The sequence below is a fragment of the Miniopterus schreibersii genome, assembly GCF_964146895.1.
Source record: "Miniopterus schreibersii genome assembly, chromosome: 7".
Classification (NCBI taxonomy): domain Eukaryota; kingdom Metazoa; phylum Chordata; class Mammalia; order Chiroptera; family Miniopteridae; genus Miniopterus; species Miniopterus schreibersii.
In genome coordinates this window covers 22,717,610-22,734,885 of record NC_138108.1, presented here as the reverse complement: position 1 = coordinate 22,734,885, position 17,276 = coordinate 22,717,610, and the positions used below count along the sequence as shown (strand labels likewise).

General features: G+C 36.6%; 1 protein-coding gene across 2 annotated transcripts in view; it reads right to left on the bottom strand.

Moving 5' to 3' along the window:
• Positions 1–666: 666 nt before the first annotated feature.
• ALS2 (alsin Rho guanine nucleotide exchange factor ALS2) overlaps positions 667–17,276 on the bottom strand; it is a 65,639-nt gene continuing 49,029 nt past the window's right edge. Inside the window, exons 24-34 of one of the 2 annotated variants that reach the window (XM_081141898.1) lie at positions 14,788–14,921; positions 13,695–13,862; positions 9,865–9,982; positions 8,953–9,110; positions 6,809–6,931; positions 6,139–6,315; positions 5,214–5,259; positions 4,945–5,006; positions 4,242–4,391; positions 3,915–4,011; positions 667–1,991 (exon numbers count right to left, since the gene is read on the bottom strand). In XM_081141898.1, the coding sequence (XP_080998024.1) occupies positions 1,953–1,991; positions 3,915–4,011; positions 4,242–4,391; positions 4,945–5,006; positions 5,214–5,259; positions 6,139–6,315; positions 6,809–6,931; positions 8,953–9,110; positions 9,865–9,982; positions 13,695–13,862; positions 14,788–14,921 (1,272 nt within the window). In that variant the 3' untranslated portion in view covers positions 667–1,952. The remainder of the gene's footprint in view (positions 1,992–3,914; positions 4,012–4,241; positions 4,392–4,944; positions 5,007–5,213; positions 5,260–6,138; positions 6,316–6,808; positions 6,932–8,952; positions 9,111–9,864; positions 9,983–13,694; positions 13,863–14,787; positions 14,922–17,276) is intronic. The other variant, XM_081141899.1, reaches the window with a different exon arrangement.

Here is a 17,276-nt window from a genome sequence, read left to right as displayed (position 1 = left end):
GAGAATTTCTCAGTGGGTCTCAAGTCTTTCTCTGTCCATTTCCACAATTACTCTGGTCTCTCTCTCTCAAGGAGTCAAAGGTATTCAATACATTTGCCTTTACAAGTCAATGTGGAATTTGATGTTTACATAAAAGTTAAAAAATTCCCTAATGGAAATATAAAGTGTTAAACATACACTAATCTTCAAGTATTGGTCTCTGCCACACGAGCAGGCACATTCTGGTAGAAAGCATCAGAGAGACGGACAGGCTTCTTGAGAAGACATTACAACAGGGAGATGGTTAACTAAGGCCTAATATTTCCAACCAGAATTTTAAATCCTCACTCTTCCCTTCCCTGAATCTGTTTGAGAGAGAAAAAACCCCACACAAAACAACAACAAAAACAAACTCCAGTAACTATCAAAATATTCAAAGAAATAATAGACTTCTTTTAAGACTCTTGTCCTCACGTTAATAGGATCAGAAAATTAATTTGTCCTTTGCCACCAAAGGTGTTATAAGTTTATGTTTATTTTAGAGAGATGTCTAAAACCCTAGAGGAACCCCTGAGGCCAGTACAAACAGGCATAGATTACAATGTGGGCAAAAAAGTACTAAGCCTGGATTTCTTTTCAATTTTCAGGCTGACCTTTGTCATTTCTTTTGCAATCAAAACAACCTCATAGAGATGACTGTCTTTTATTATGAAAACTGCTGTTACATTACAGCCAACATTCCAAAACAATATTTTAATAAACACTTGTCTTGATTATAAAGTTGAGCAGAAACCATGATCCTTTTTCAAAACCGATTAACATCTGCTGATGTTTAACAATTTAGGAAACTCCGTATGCTCACCATGTGTTCAGATGAGATGAGGGAGAGCACCTATGTTATTCAAAACAACTACTAGTGTTATTTGTACAGTATAAACCGACCACTTACGACATTAAAAAAAAAATGCACAAAACAGTAAAACGTTGAAGTGTCACAATACTTTTGAGACGGGCAAAGCCAAAGCTTATTTCCTTTTTCTTCCCCTCTGTGAGTTTGATGCGAGGTACAGGGAAGACCCACAACACTAGGTCAAGGGTGGATGCAGTTCTTCGCTGTCCTATCTCCTAGTCTTTTGTCATCTCCAAAGCACAGCCTGCATGCAAAGCTCTTCGGGCTCTCATTCACAGGCCTGGGGGTACAGCGTTTGCACAAAGACAAATGAGGATCCATAGCAGCTCAGAGTCAGTGTTTGAATTCCAGTGTATTCACTCTGTAGCACTGTAAGGAAACCAAGGACAAAATTCCTATGTTCTTTTACTCAGGAGGCAGAATACTCCTACTTGGATGTGTTCTTTGTTTGGGGTTGCAATTTGCTGGTCATTATACTGAACATCTCCGATGATGAACACCTGGTGGAAAAGCTTAGAAAAAGTTAAAACTGCAGTTTAAAAGTTCCTCTTTCCCCTGTCTCAGCAAAGCAGCAGGATGCACCCATGACTGCAAGGAATCCAGGAAGGCATACTGTGGTTACCGTTGTTTCAAGAACAATCCACTCCTTGCAAGGGGGTCTGGGGTAACTGCAGGCAAACCAGAAACTCAAAAATATCCATCAACTTCTTTAATGTAAGAAGCTATACTGAGAACTTTTCTTACGTCGTGTAGCTGGCATACCCTTTACTGGAGGAAAGGACATCCTCTTTTTTCAAACAGTAGGTGTATGATATTTTGGGGACTTAACATAGGCCAGGGACTGGTTGAATCTGATTTCTACCTCCTTTTCAACCCTCCCTTTAAACTGTATAGTCTTTTCTTCTGGGCTTGGGGCTCTGATCATTAGTAAGGCTCAGAAATAACAACCAAAGTAACACAACATCCTAATTTCAAGGCCATTCTTTTTTGCCACCATAGGAAGATGCCAGATGGTGTTGTAACACTCTGTGGAGATAATCCGGTTGTCAAGCTGTTACACAGTCTAGTTAAGCTTCTCACGCTGGATCTGGTAGTAACATGCCTGAAAAAAATTCAAAACAATTTCAAATTAACTTTGAACGAAATTACATAAACATAGCAATGCACATGGGACTAAAGAAAGGAAATCCCTTGTTCATTCTGATAGCCCCCAAAAAATCAGTTGATTTCATTTTTCCATTTTCTTCCAGTCTGACTATCCACTGTCTATATTGCCTAGTTGTAATTAATAGAAATAAAATTTTGTACATTTCCCTCTAATTTTAAAACAACAACAAAACTTTTTACAAGCTGTACAGTATTCTTCACTAAGTAGAAATACTATAATTTGCTAAGCCACTATTAATTGGACATTTAGAGTATGCTGTTCATTATAACATACACAAATAACCGTAATCAGAATCATCTAGTATGTTTGGTAAACATACAGATTAAGCATCATTCCAGACCTAGTGAGTCTGAATTTCCAGGAATGCATTTTCAAGAAGTATCCCCAGGTGATTCTGAAAGTATCCAGGCCTGGGAGTCACTCACACTACAAAGAACACCTCATCCAAATGATATATAATGTTTCCCATTCTTTAATTAGGATAAATCTCCAAGAGTAGGACTACTCAAACTCTGCAAACATTTTTGATGTTGATGACATCGATGTTAATAACAACTGTTTTCCAAAAGGGTGATTGCTATTTAATCCACTATCAGCAATATGGGAATAATACTGATTTCACTATAATCCACTAGCACTGGACAAATTCTAAAACATTCTTGCTAATTTAGTAGGCACAAAATGACACCTTGTATAAATCTGTGGTGCTATTATATTCAGAGGTTGCGCATTTTCCTGCATCCAAGTGTATTAATTCGGTCTCTTCCTTGGTGATGTTTAGAGATGCTCTCTTCAATAACATAGTAAGTCAGTCATTGGTGACCAGTCTTTTCCCTAGTTCTCACCACCCTTTTCCAGTTTATTTAATAGAAACAGTATTTAAGTTGAAAAGTTTAAAAAAATTAACCCAACTCAGAAACCTGATGTTAAATTCTAGTTTTACCCCTCATTTCGATTTGTCTCTTTCCTTCTCTTTTACTATATTTAACCCTAAAGCACCTGTAATTCGAAACGTGGGTGATTCCACTCTCCTTCCAAAATTCTTAATGAGCTACCCCAATTTACTAAATAAGACTTCTCCTTTCCATTTCTGTGTCTGATGTTTCCATTTTTATATGTGAAATTTTCATTATAATAATGTCTATATGGGGCTATCCCTTCCACTTAGTTATTTGTCTATGCCTGTAACAGTAATACACTATCTTAATCATTGTAATTCTACAATATTTTACTAACTGGCACAGTGGGTCTATTCTCTGTCTCTTTTTTCAGAAGTATTTTTGTCATTTTCTATTTGCTGTTCTCCCAATAAACTTCATTATGGTTCTACCATAGTCCGAAGAAGACTAAGGTGGGGGAACTAAAATGACTTTCAACAATCCCTAGAGAGCCCCCAGATCAGAGAACCTCATTAGTAACCTACTGGTTACAGTAAATACATGAGGAAAAAGAAGATGCAATTCATATTCATTCTATACATACTGCCTTCTGTGTTTTACCTTAGTTTCACTAAACAGCTTGGATACTTTTTTGGACACTATGCATCCTTTCTATTTCTTTTCTAGAGTTACATGTATACAGATGGTCATTTATAAGCATTTGTAATGCTTTGAATGATCAATTTATAGGGAAGACTGGGTGGTGAATAACTTGCTTTAGTATCTTGAAGAATAACTGACTGATTGGTACTTTTCTTTAATATATAACCATATTTTAAAATATTAACATTATGTGCTCTAAAGGCACTAATGTTTGCATTAAACTTACATAAAGAAGAAAAGTGGCTAATGACAGATTTATAATATGGTAAATGAAGGGGGAGATTTTAAGGTAATATTAAGTAATACCTATGCTTACCTTCAAGGTAGTGAACATTATGCCCTGTTCCCCATGCTGAAGATATGGATCCATGAGGTCCTCAATGAGATGTACCTCAGAGCCTAAGTTCCTAACCCTGCCCAACAGAAAAAAGACACTGAGTTATTTCTGCTGGCGTGTATACCCCCCTTCTCAACCTGTTTGAGGCGAAGAGGAAACAGCTCAACAAAGAGATGATGCCATAATGGAATGGGTTAATAGGTTTTTTTCCAGTGGGGGAGCATATGCCTGCCATCAGTTAAAAAAAAGGAAAAGGCACATGTTAAAATAAGTGGTTGTTGATATTAAAGTCAGAAAGACCGGCACCTGGCCCGTAGCACCACGTATAAGAAAACAGGAAACAAGTCATCCATGGACCATAAGAAGTCTTCCTGAAGTGATGCCAGGACACTCTGTGAGATTTCTTCAAAAGTCTGTTGGATGACTTTAAGTTTGTCTGATGGGGTGAATGTTGTGCTGTTGGAAAAAAAAAAGATACCTTAAAATTCTCTTAATAGAGCCACCATTTGATACTAACTTTTTGACAGTATACCTTCCTGGGGTACATGTGCCTTAAAATGGACACATCAGGCATACTGAGTAACTAGAAGGGATGACCTCTGTAATCTATGGTTCTTTGAGAAAAGAAGCTTCCAATTATCTATGATTCACCTGAAAGAATTCACTATGTCACACATCATTTCCTTTTACCCAAGTGGATCTTATTTTTCTACTATGTGCTCTTCTCTGAGTAATAAGTTTAGTTAATTTCCATTTGGCTAAAGATGTGATTATATAGATAAGTTTCATTCCAGGTAGACACTCCACCACTTTTGAAAATGCAAGGGCCTTGTAGAGTAAAAGGTAACCCAAATGTCTCAAAAAGCCTTTCCTATCTCCAGGCTGAGTTTGATACCATCTAGGAGGGGAGGGGGTGTTTAGAGCTTAAGTGAAAACAAGATCTCATTAATATCTTAACAGACTAACCACTACTTTAACTTATATGTTTTTTCAACAAATCAGCAATTACCTGATCTGCTGTAGACACTCTACAGCTGAAGCAAAACAAGCATCTTTTGTGGTTGGCAAAACCTGAAAAAAGAGAATTTATGAAGCTCAACAAGAAAAGCTATCTTTTACTGTAATAATAAAATGATACTGATGGCAGGGGGCAGGCCTTTGGTAAGTAACTCATGTCTGGGTACTAGTTTACCAAAGTAAGATCGAAATTTCTTGATATTTTGAATCCCCCATACCAAAGAAAAGCATAGTTGCTAAGGAAACTAAAATCTACTATACCTTTTTAGTCTCTCCAAGGATTGACAAGGTCACTGGCCAAAATTTCCTACAATGGAATCCATATTTTGTTAATACAAATTATTACTTATGGTAAGTTAATCCTCATAAAAACAGATGATGGCTATATTGGCTTTCCTGTCCCCGTTTAAAATAACTGCTCCACAGACAGGTTAAGTTTTAATAAACATTCCAGAAGTAATTTAAGTTTCTATCATGTCCCTAGTAGATCTGTCATTCTATACTCCAATAACCCAACACATTATGGATACGACCTAACATTGGCCAAAATCTTTCCTTCTTCACTGTTTCATCTCATTTTTACTATTAAATTATTCCACTGAAAAAATTTACTTGACAATTCAGGTTTATTCACTTTTTTGATAGCGCAAATATATAATTATTGTGCACTGGGGCGATCGGCCTTATTGCAGCAAAAGAAAGCAAAATCGCTCATTATTCCCCTGGCATAACAGGAAACAGCCTTAAAACAAACAGAGCACTTCTAAAACTTTTCAATTAGAAATTATAGACAGGGAAGGAGGAAAAAGAAGGGAAGGAAGAATGACAAAGACTGAATGAATACAATGAGCTTTCTCTGAAAATGTGAATTTATGTATTTTGTTTCAATGAACTGCAAAATATCAGGTGGAATAACTCCAATTATACATATATACACACACACACATATTACACACACACACAAATAAAAATACACTCAAAAGAACAACTGGGTCCACACTCATCTTCAGAAAATTTCAAAAATAAAGAGTATTAAATATTATTTTGTGGAATACATCAGATATGCAAATAAGTGAATAAATGGTAAACTGTACACATAATTAGATATCAAAGTACCAAATTCCTGAAAATGCTGTTTGTATTTAAATTAAAACCACTCAATTCCACTCATAACTACTGTACTTACCTCTGCACCCCAAGGAAGCCCAGGAGAGCAACATCTGGCTGCTTATTTAGCCGCAGGACACACTCCCAGTAAATGTCTTCCTCGCGGTCATTATCCAGGGCGTAGAGCATAAACAGTGGTGGGTACAGCCGAGGCAGGAGCACAGGAAGCAGTAGCCCAGAGCTTGTTACCACATAACTACAGAATATTAGAGTGAGAGGGAGGATCATTAGTATAAAATTCTCTACAGAATCAAAGTTGAAAGTAAAGATGGGAAAGTGTGAGTAAAAGAGCAGTTATATTATTACTCTGCTTTCACATATGGAGTTCAGACGAGGAGCTTAGCCCCAGAGTTTTGTCTTGGGCCAACTGTGAACACTTTTCCTAACTCAAAATCCAACTGACACCCTACTCGGTTTCCATTTTGAGACCAATTTCTCTGTGGTTGTTCTAGGTCAGCATGATGTTGAACGATGTTACTTTCCTCAGCTGCCTTTGTGCCCAGTCATTTGTGGTTGTACTTTCATGAATGTGAGAGCTAAAAGGAAACTCCAGAGATTACCTAGTCCAACTACATCACTTTGGAAATAAGGAAACTGAGATCTAGAGAAAACAACTTTTCTGGGACTCTAGAGACAGCATCATTTGGTCCCCACCCTCTTCCTTCACAATCTCCACCATCTCCACTTACCCGGGCTCTGGTGATTCGGATCTGGAATCTGACTTCCCAGTGCAAAAGGATTTCCTTTCAGTCGGCAGAGGAGCAGAGAGAGGAATCGTGCTGCCCTCTTCAGGAAGCTCAGGAAATAAAAACCTTAGGAGTAAAAAAATATAATTATACAATTATACCTTTAGAGTGGCTAAAAGAGTAAAAACACATTTCCATTATTTAATCTGTTTAAGAACTTAGGAAATCAAACTTTTTATCAACTAAATATTTTAGTTGTCTGAGATTCTTAACGGATGCTTCTCACAGAATAAAATTAAGAGTGTAGCTAATCAATAATACCACTAAAAATCTTCATGTGCGATGGTTTTTTTTCTGTCTAGTTATTTAAGAATGAAGAATTCTGATCTATATATGTTTCTCTTACTGGCAAATCTCATCTGAGGTCAATTTGTATTAACTCTTTCATCAGAGACCATTATTCTCAGAGTAGAAACAAGTATCAGTGGAAACTAAATGTGCAACATTAAGGAAAAAATGAAAATCCAATTATTGTAAAATTTTAAAAACTTTTTTACTGAATTTACTGGGGTAGTAATGGTTAATAAAATTATACAGGTTTCAGGTAAAAATTTTCAGTGTTTATATAAAAAGTCAAGTTGCTGAAAAATTTTCCAAGTGATTAAGCTGCCAAGTTGTTGAGAATTTTTATTCTAGGCTTTGAATTTGCCCTACATTTTATCTCCAATCTCTTATATGCAAATGTTGCGCTCGACCATGAACAAGTTTATTGTCCTTTTTATTTTTACAGACTTGAACCATGGCCCTTTCTCTTTAAAGACAGTCTGCAACTGCAATCTTTTCTATTTTTGTAGACTTAAATCCTGCCCCTCCCTCTGCCCCTAATTTTGTAGTTGAGAAAGCTAAGAAAGGCCAGGAAACTTATCTTCATTATACCCATCTTGTTAATGTCAGGGCTGAAACACTCCCACCCCAGTGGTCTTTTCCATAGATCACAATGCCCCCTAAAACCTGAAACATTTCCATGTGCATTTATTAATTTTGAAGCTAGTAATATAGGAAAGTTTTCTGGGACAAATTAATTAACTTTTGCATAATTGTTCCAACATAATATTTTCTTGTTGGCTTAAACCCAGTAAAGATCTTGAATTTCACTAGTTCCAGATTTGCTTGCTGCCTTACAACTCTTTCCAAAAATGCTTACTCACTCACTTTCTCCCTCCTTCAGAGTCTCTGCTCAGGTATTACCTTACTCTTCAGGCCTCCCTGACTTTCTGCTTAAGAACAGCATCTTACCTCTAGTCCTATCCTCTTTCCGTCGCATTTATTATCATCTGACATACTGTATATTTTGTCTACTCTGTTCCCACTACAATGTAAGCTCTATGACAGTACAGATTTAAAAAAAAAATTGTTGTTGTTTTGTTCACTGATAAATTCCTCCAGGAGCTAGAATGATGTCTAACACATAGATGCACTCAATAAATATTTGTTGAATAAGTAAACAAACATAATACTGTTGTCAAGGGACAGGACATAAATAAATACTCAGGGACAAAACTTTATGTTAGACTCTGTCTTCTCTGTGCTTCTGTCTAGAGATGAAATCCAAGTAAGACTGCTATATTTCATACCAAAATTAGAATTAAATAACATTTATTTTAGCTTCCTATTATACTTAGTAAGAAAGACATAAAGGAAATTAAATAACAATGGCCAAAGTTCTTTTTTTTAATATTTTCAGCATAAAGTTAAAACATGTTTTCATGCCCGGCAGGCGTGGCTCAGCGGTTGAGCGTCGACCTAGGATCCAGGCGATCGGGGTTCGATTCCCGGTCAGGGCACATGCCTGGGTTGTGGGCTCCATCAATGACTCTCTCATCATTGATGTTTCTCTCTCTCTCCCTCTCCTTTCCTCTCTCTGAAATCAATAAAGATATATTTTAAAAAAATAAAACATGTTTTCATTATTTAATCTATTTAAGGATCTCTGGCATAAAACCATTTTCTTAATGAATGATTTTTGTGATGAAGGGAAACAATGATTTTTCACAGTTGTAATTTCTAGATTCAGAGTGAAGACACCCACACATTAGTATAAGCTGGTATTCCTCAACTTGCGGACTTTTAATGAAAAGATCTCTTACCTCACCAGCTGGAAAATTCGCTTAAGGTAGGACTTAATCTCCTTCACAGCCTCCTGCAATAACCGGCGGTTGGCTCCCACACCCACATATGTCATTCTATACACTGCAACCAGTGTCTCCACGAGTCTGCCCAGGGGGTGCAGAGGAGTGTCACAGGCCTGAGCAGGAAGGGAATCAATGAAGTCGGTCAATGTGCATTAACAGAGAAACAATCAATAAATAATAAACAACTTCCAAAACTTTGGGAGTCAGATACTTTTCACTTTTCTGAAAGTGAAGAACCTACCCAAGCTGTATGAAGTAGGAGTTCTTTATCTTAATAAAAAATCAGTTTAATATCTTGGGAAAATAACTTAGGATATACTGATACAGAATATCATTGAAAGAAAGGTTCTAACATATTTTAAACTTCACCAAAAATATATAACATCTCGTTAGAGGAAACTACATAATAACTTTGATTATGCTCTGAAACAGTCATTCTTTAGCTCCCTTGATTTCTCTCAGACTCCTTCCTATTCCTCTTATCAATGCATGTCATACTTTAAATTGTAGCTGATCATACAGGGTTTGAGAAGGAAGCAAAGTGAGCATAACCAGTGGATGAAAGTAGTCTGCTTTATTTAAACAATCTCTAGTTTGCAACACACTAACGAAAAGCCATTTTAAACTCTGACCCTGGTTTTTAAGAACCCTCTTGAACATTTTACAAAACTTAAGTTCTATTGTCATATAGGGCAATCTTCATGCAGAAATGTGCTTTTCATAGTCAGAGAATTAACCAAAAAAAAAATACATAGAAAGCAAAAACAGAATTAGGGTCAAAATGAGTGGTGAGTAGATTTGAATGATATATTGTGATAGTTGCATCACCACTTAACAAGACCAGTGTAATTTTGACTCTAGTTTTACCTTTATTAAATATTTCTTGATGTCGTCATATTTCTCCACTGAGAAGGCACCAACATGCTGAGGAATGAATTCCAAACTCTCTAGTGTCTGAGTCTGTGAACGACTTAATATCTCTGGACTAGTAAAAAAAAGGGAAAAAGCCTATTATGAATTTCACATAAAAAAAGCAAAGTAACTGTAATGTACACATAAAACATGGTCACCAAGGATAAAATGGAGCATCCAGAACAGTGTTTGGCCCAAATGAGCACATATACAGTGACTGACCTGCTATGAGGTTTCTGTAACAGTCATTCAAAACAGCATTCAATGTTACTTTAGAACAGCAATAAATTAATGAAGATTTTGCTCTAATGTAAACCATGGTATTGGAAGATACTATAATGTCAGCTTGAAGAGAAAACTGGCGATAGATTTGTTAGTGATAAGAGAAAAATGGAATAAAAGGGAGATGGAGAGCTAAGGAAAAAGGGAAATCAAATCAAATCAAAGAAATAAAAATGAGCTCAAGAAATGAGATGAGGATGCTGCAGGCGGTGAGGTGAGCACAACGGGTAAGGGGAGCCCTGGATGAAGCGGTTAAGGCAAAACACATACTACTTGTAATTAGCAGAAATTTTTGGTAATGGCACTCTATCATTAGATTATAACCAATCAGAAATCAGTGCACAATCATTATTATTATTTTTTAAATATATCTTTATTGCTTTCAGAGAGAGGAAAGGAGAGGGAGAGAGATAGAAACATCAATAATGAGACAGTCATTGATCGGCTGCAGCCCGCAACCCGGGCATGTGCCCTGACCGGGAATCGAACCCCTATCACCTGGATCCCAGGTTGACGCTCAACTGCTGAGCCACGCCCGGCTGGGCACACAATCATTATTATTATACTATTTTAGAAAAACAAATAAGATATGGTTTTATATAAAAGTTCACTCTCACTCCTTGGGAACATTCAACAACCGCTAACCAAGGTTAACTGGAGGCCTAAGTATCAATGTCTACAATAGGCTCTATCAGTGAAGGCTGACCATCTGCATCACACACAAGGGAAAGTCCAGTTTTAATTCTGGGAGTTTCTATTTTTTTCTACTGAGTAGAAGGTAAAAATTATGAACTTCATGAGTGAAACACTGTAATCAATTCCCATTTATCCCAAATACAGAAAAAAAGACCCAAACTTCTTTCTACACTGCAGGTTCTTTGATCCAAATGCTCAGCAATGCTTGTGGGAATTACTGGCTAAGTTAAAAAACAAGGAGCCCTGGCTGGATTGGCTCCATGGTTAGAGCGTCAGCCTGCAGCCTGAAGGGTCCCTGGGTTGATTCTGGCCAAGGGCACGTGCCTCAGTTGCGGGCCCAATCCCTGGCCCCAGTTGGGGCATGTGCAGGAAGCAACCAATCAATGTGTCTCTCTCTCTCTCTCTCTCTCTCTCTCTCTCTCCCCCCTCCCTCCCTTCCACTCGCTCTGAAAAGCAATGGGAAAAATATCCTTGAATGAGGATTAAAAAAAAAAAAATTTAAAAAAAAGGAAATGAAAAAGGGCAGATGGAGAAAAGGAGAAAAAGGAAGAAAATAAGAAAAAGCAGAAAAACAGAAATAAAAAAGTACATCTGTAATTTTTTTTTATCCATCAAAATTGTTGTGCTGCCTCTTTTAGGCCTCCAAAGGATACTGATGATAAACCTGCTGAACTGCTGTTTCCCTATATGTAAGGCATCATTTTTATCTAATTGCTTTCAAGATAATTTTTTTTCATTTTGAATATGATGTTTGTACATGGATATCTTTTTCCCCCAGGATACAGTTTGCTCAGCCTCTTGAATCTATAGGTTTGTATCTTTCACCAAATTTGGGAAGTTTTCAACCATTATTTCTTCAAATATTTTTTCACTCCTGCAATTTTTCTCATCTCCTTCTGGGATTTTAAGGACATGAATATTAGACTCTCAGGTCTTTAGAGTTATCTTTTGTGTGTTTTTTCTGTTTTTTAGTTTGGATAATTTCTATTCATCTATTTTCAAGTTCACTACCTCTTCTGCAATCATCCCTATTTTGCTATTGAGTTTACCCAGTGACTTTTTAAAAAATTTTGGTTAGCTTCTACTTTTTGCTTATACTTACCAATTTTAACATTTATTTCAAGGGTGTTCGTGATTGCTCATTTGGGCATTTTTATACTAGATGCTTTAAAATTTTTGTCAGATAATTCCAAAATCTAAGTTAGGGTGTCATTAATGTCAATTCACTGTCTTTCTCCAAATAAATTAAGATTTTCATGGTTCTTTGATTGCCAAGTAATTTTGGTTTATAACGTGGTTGAGTATTATGTTATGAGACTCTGGGTCTTATTTATATCTTATGGCTGGTACCTGGGAATTAAGCTTCCCTATACCAGTATGAAACATTCCCTAACTGATAAGGGTATTTTGTTGTCTACAGATTATACTAACAATGTGCTTCATGATGAACATCATCTTTCCTTCTGGGACTGTGGAATTTTGGTAATTGCTAAGAACAGGGTGCCAATAAGACCAGCCCTCATTAAAAACCTTAGGCACTGAATCTCTAATGGGCTTCCCTGGGCAGAAACATTGTATGTATGGCTGCACTTTACTCCCTGTGTGACCACCTCAGAAGGGAGAGAGCAAGCATGGGAATCACGCACATGCGTTCTTCCCTTATGATCTCTGGCTGTGGATCCTTACTGCACTGCTGTGATGACTCTTACCTGTGAACACAACTATATGTTGAGTCTTATGAGTCCCTCTAGTGAATCACTGAATATGTAGTCACTTGGGACTCTCTGGAATAGTTGATACATGTTTTTCAGCCTTCCTATGGGCTGTGGTTCCAATGCCAGTTCACTTCTCAAAGCCTAAGCAATCCTATTTGGATCTGTCTGTGAGTGTACCACTCAGTGCTCAGTCTGGGACCTGGGTGGAAGTCTCCCTATTATCTCAGTTCTCAAACTAATCAGGACCAAATCCACACATGTGCAAGTATGGGCTGAACCAGGAATTCATAAACACCTTTACAAGGTTGCTTTCCAGAGCTCCTCTCTCTGTATTACCTCGACAGCATTTTCTGGTTCCCCTTTTAGGTCCCCTGGCCAGAAATTGCCCACTTCTACCAATGTGCTACATATAGGGCCAAGCGGTAGTAGGATAGAGAGAGAAGCCAAAAAAAGCAATGGGATTAGGCCATGACTCCTGGACCTGAGGATCCACCAAAGGGGGAAGAATTCCCTCAAGAGTTTTAGCTCTTGCAAATTTTCTGTCATGGCTTCTCAAGCAGCTGCCATGGCCCCTGCCAGAGAAGTATGTGGAGGCTGGAGCCTGAGAAAATGGAGAAAAAGAAAAGAAAACCCAGTTCATTTCCTCCACTCTAGCTGAGCTTTAGGACTCTCTCCCAATCTTTAGCCAGAAGCAGAGGGTTTTTTTTGGATCTCTGTCAATCTACACCACAGTGCCTACTTCAAGCTTTCAGGTTACACTGGGTTCAGGGAGGGATATTGAAGTTTAAAAACCCAGTAACTCATGTCTGGTTCAATAGCACTTTGAATTCAAGTGTTCTTCCCCAATACACTAGCTGATATTTACTTCTCAGAGTTTTCAAATAGCTATCCATGTATTTGGTGGGGGTTTTATAGTTGAGTTCAATAGAAGATAAAGCGGTGTGTGTTTTAATCCCTCTTACCCAGAAATGAAAGTACATCATTGACTTCTAAATTAAATTATAAATGTGGCAAGCCTTGACTACTTATTGATTTTAGTTTCATCTTCCTACCATGCTCTGCCCTATCCTCGGCAGGCATTGATTCACTCACCTCTCTCTATGCTGGCGCCGACTGGCGGTCAGGGCCACAGCAATATTGTCCCATGCTTTCCAAACTTCCCCTTGGCCTGGATTTTCACAGCCCAGCTGATGCCAACATTCATCAAACACTGCTTTCCACTTCTCATCAGCTGGCACTGCCAGATTTCCTAGTTTCCTGCTACAAAAAGTCACATCAAGCTTTTATTAATCACTTTTGTGCAAAAATCCTATATAGAAACTAATAAACAACTGGACAAAACAGCCTAGATTTGATGGTGGTTCTATTTTAAAAACACTGAATAAAAATTGTAAAGAGATGGTTTTTAACTACTTAATGTTCATCAGATACTAAAGTCTATGAATTGTTAAGTACAAAGCACACAAAATTGATTCCTTTGCTTTCTCCATTTATGAGTTGATTTTGTAAAGTTGGTTCCTGTTAAAACAAGGACTTTCTGTGCTTTGCACAACTCACAATGGGAATTGTGAAATGCATTACATACTGGGTTATAAAAATACTCTAAGAATAAACATGGTACAGAAAATATATCAAGCTCCCATCAGAACAAAGAATCTGAGATGCTACCAAAATACAAAAACAAAGCTAAACCTGGAATCAATAAAGGAAAACATGTACATGCCAAAAACTTGTCAGAGAACATAATACAACTTAGAGACTTAGATTTTGACTTTCTTTTCCATATGTGGAGAGGCAGACTATACTATTCCACTTTATACACACACACACACACACACACACACACACACACACACACACACTCTTCATCTTTACTTTTCAAAATCAAGTTGTGTAGCGGTTCCATTTAAGAATGCTCTCTTTTAATCAACTTGGATACCTGCACCATTATTCCCACATACAGAACTTTTATTTTAAACATCTATGCTCTAGGGCTTTAATCTAAACTGATACTATAGATTTAGCTATCTATATTAGTGTCAGTTGAAATTCAAGGAAGTTATACTTTGTTTAAAAAAAAAGCCTTTAAAAACTTGTTCTGCATTTAAACTATCAACAAGCTTTGATAAAAGCAAGACAACTCAAACATTCAATAAGTAATCCAGAATTAATATTAGTTACTCACAAAACTTTGGGTTTGTCTTTATCACTCTCATACAGACTAGGCTTAAAGTAGGTTCCAGTGATTTTTATTCCAGATCCCCATTCTCCACTAAAATAACCTTCAATGTAATCTCCATTTGGCATTGTCAGTGTTCCCTAGGTAAAGTTAGAGAAAATGTGGAATTAGAAAAAGTATTTTTAATTTAAAAAATCAAGACATAAAAAAGGCACCAAATGGTTAACATCTCCCTTTTTAACTTACTCTTTACCAACCCCCAATTCTTTCTTAAAAAAGTGTGTGTACATGCATGTGCAGAAAGAGTATGTGAAAATAAACCCTGTAAAAGAAAAACAAAATCACAGAAGAAAATTGGTAAAATATTTTGAGCTGAATGAAATGCACACAGAACTTACACAAATGTATGGGATGCTGCTAAAGTAGTGCCCAGAGGTAAATTTATAGCTATAAAATGCCTGGATGGAAAAAATAAGAAAGCTTGATAGGCCGGGAGTGGCTCAGTGGTTGAGTGTCAACCTATGATCCAGGAGATCATGGTTCGATTCCCAGTCAGAACACATGCCTGGATTATGGGCTTGATCCCCAGTAGGGGATGTACAGGAGGCAGCCAATCAATGACTCTCATCATTGATGTTTCTCTCTCTCTCCCCCTCTCCCTTCTTCTCTCTGAAATCAATAAAAATATATTTTTTAAAAAAATAAGAAAGCTCTCAAATGTTAATCTAAAATTTCACCTTATTAAATTAAAAAAGGAGGCGCAAACTAAACCCAAAGCAAGAAAGGAAATAAACATTAGAGCACAAATAAATGAGAGAAAACAAAACAAACACAAAAAATAGAGAAAAATCAATGAAACCAAAAACTGCTTCATTGAAAAGATACACAAAATTGACAATTAATTAGATTGATCAAGAAAAAAACGCACATAAAATTACAAAATGAAAAACAAAATGGGATGTATTACACCAACCTTATAGACACTAAAAGGATTGGAAGGGAATACTAAGAGAACAACTTTATGCCAACAAATGGATAACTGAGATAAAATTTCTTGGAAGAAACAAATTATCAAAACTGACTCAAGCAGAAATGAAAAATCTGAATAGACCAATTAAAATAAAATTGAATTAGAAATTTAAAATATTCTCATAAAGTAATGCTCAGGCCCAAATTTCATTGGCTGATTCTCCAAAACATTCAAACTTTTAGAAAATAGAGAAGGGAACCCTTCCCAACTCATTTTATGAAGTATAACCCCGATACCAAAGACAGAGACATCATGAGAAAAGAAAACTATAAACCATTATCTCTCATAAATACAGATGCACAAATCTTCAACAAAATATTAGCAGCATATAAAAACGGTTATACACCATGGCCAACTACAACTTATCCTAGGAAAGCAAGGTTGGTTTAATATCAGAAAAGCAACCAATATAACACACTATGTTAATAAAGAACAAAACCCACAAAATTCAAAACCCATTTATGATAAAAACTCTAAACAAACTAGGAATAGAAGGGAACGATCTCAATGTAATTAATCTATGAAAAACCTTTAGTGAACATCATAGTTAATTGTGAAAGATTTAATACTTTCCCCCCAAAATAGGAAACAAGAGAAGGATGTCTACTCTTAACCCTTCTATTCAACATTCTACTGGATTGTTTAGCAAGTGTAATCAGACAAGAAAAAATAAATAAAAGCTTTCCAGATTGCAAAGGAAGAAGTAAAACTACCTTTATTTACAGATGTGATCCTATATGCAAGAAATTGTAAGAAATACATATACACACACATACACTCACACATGCACACATACTCTACTAGAACTAATAAACAAGTTTAACAAGGTTTCAGGATACAAGAACAAAATATAAATATCAATTGCATTTTTATATAATAGCAATAAATAATCCAAAAATAAAATCAATAAAACAGTTCTCTTTATAACAGAATAAAAAAAACTGAGGTATAGCCCGGCTGGGCGTGGCTCAGTGGTTGAACGTCAACTTAGGATCCAGGCGATTGGGGTTCAATTCCCGGTCAGGGCACATGCCCGGGTTGCAGGCTAGGCAGCCGATCAATGACTCTCTCATCATTGATGTTTCTGTCTCTCTCTTTCCCTCTCCTTTCCTCTCTCTGAAATCAATAAAGATATATTTAAAAAAAACCCAAAACCTGAGTATAAATTTAACCAAAGACATGCAAGAGATACACACTGAAAACTATATAAAACATTGCTGATAGAAATTAAAGAAGATCTAAATAAATGGAGAGACATTCCATGTTCATGATTGGAAGATTCAATATTATTAAGATGGCAGTTCCCAAATTAATCTATAGATGTGATCCCGATCAAAATCTCGGCAGGCCTATTATAGATTTTGACATGCCAGTCCTAAATTTATATGAAAAGGCCAAGAATCCAGAATAGCCAAAACAATTTAAAAAAATAACAAAGTTGGAAGACTTACAATTCCTGATTTCA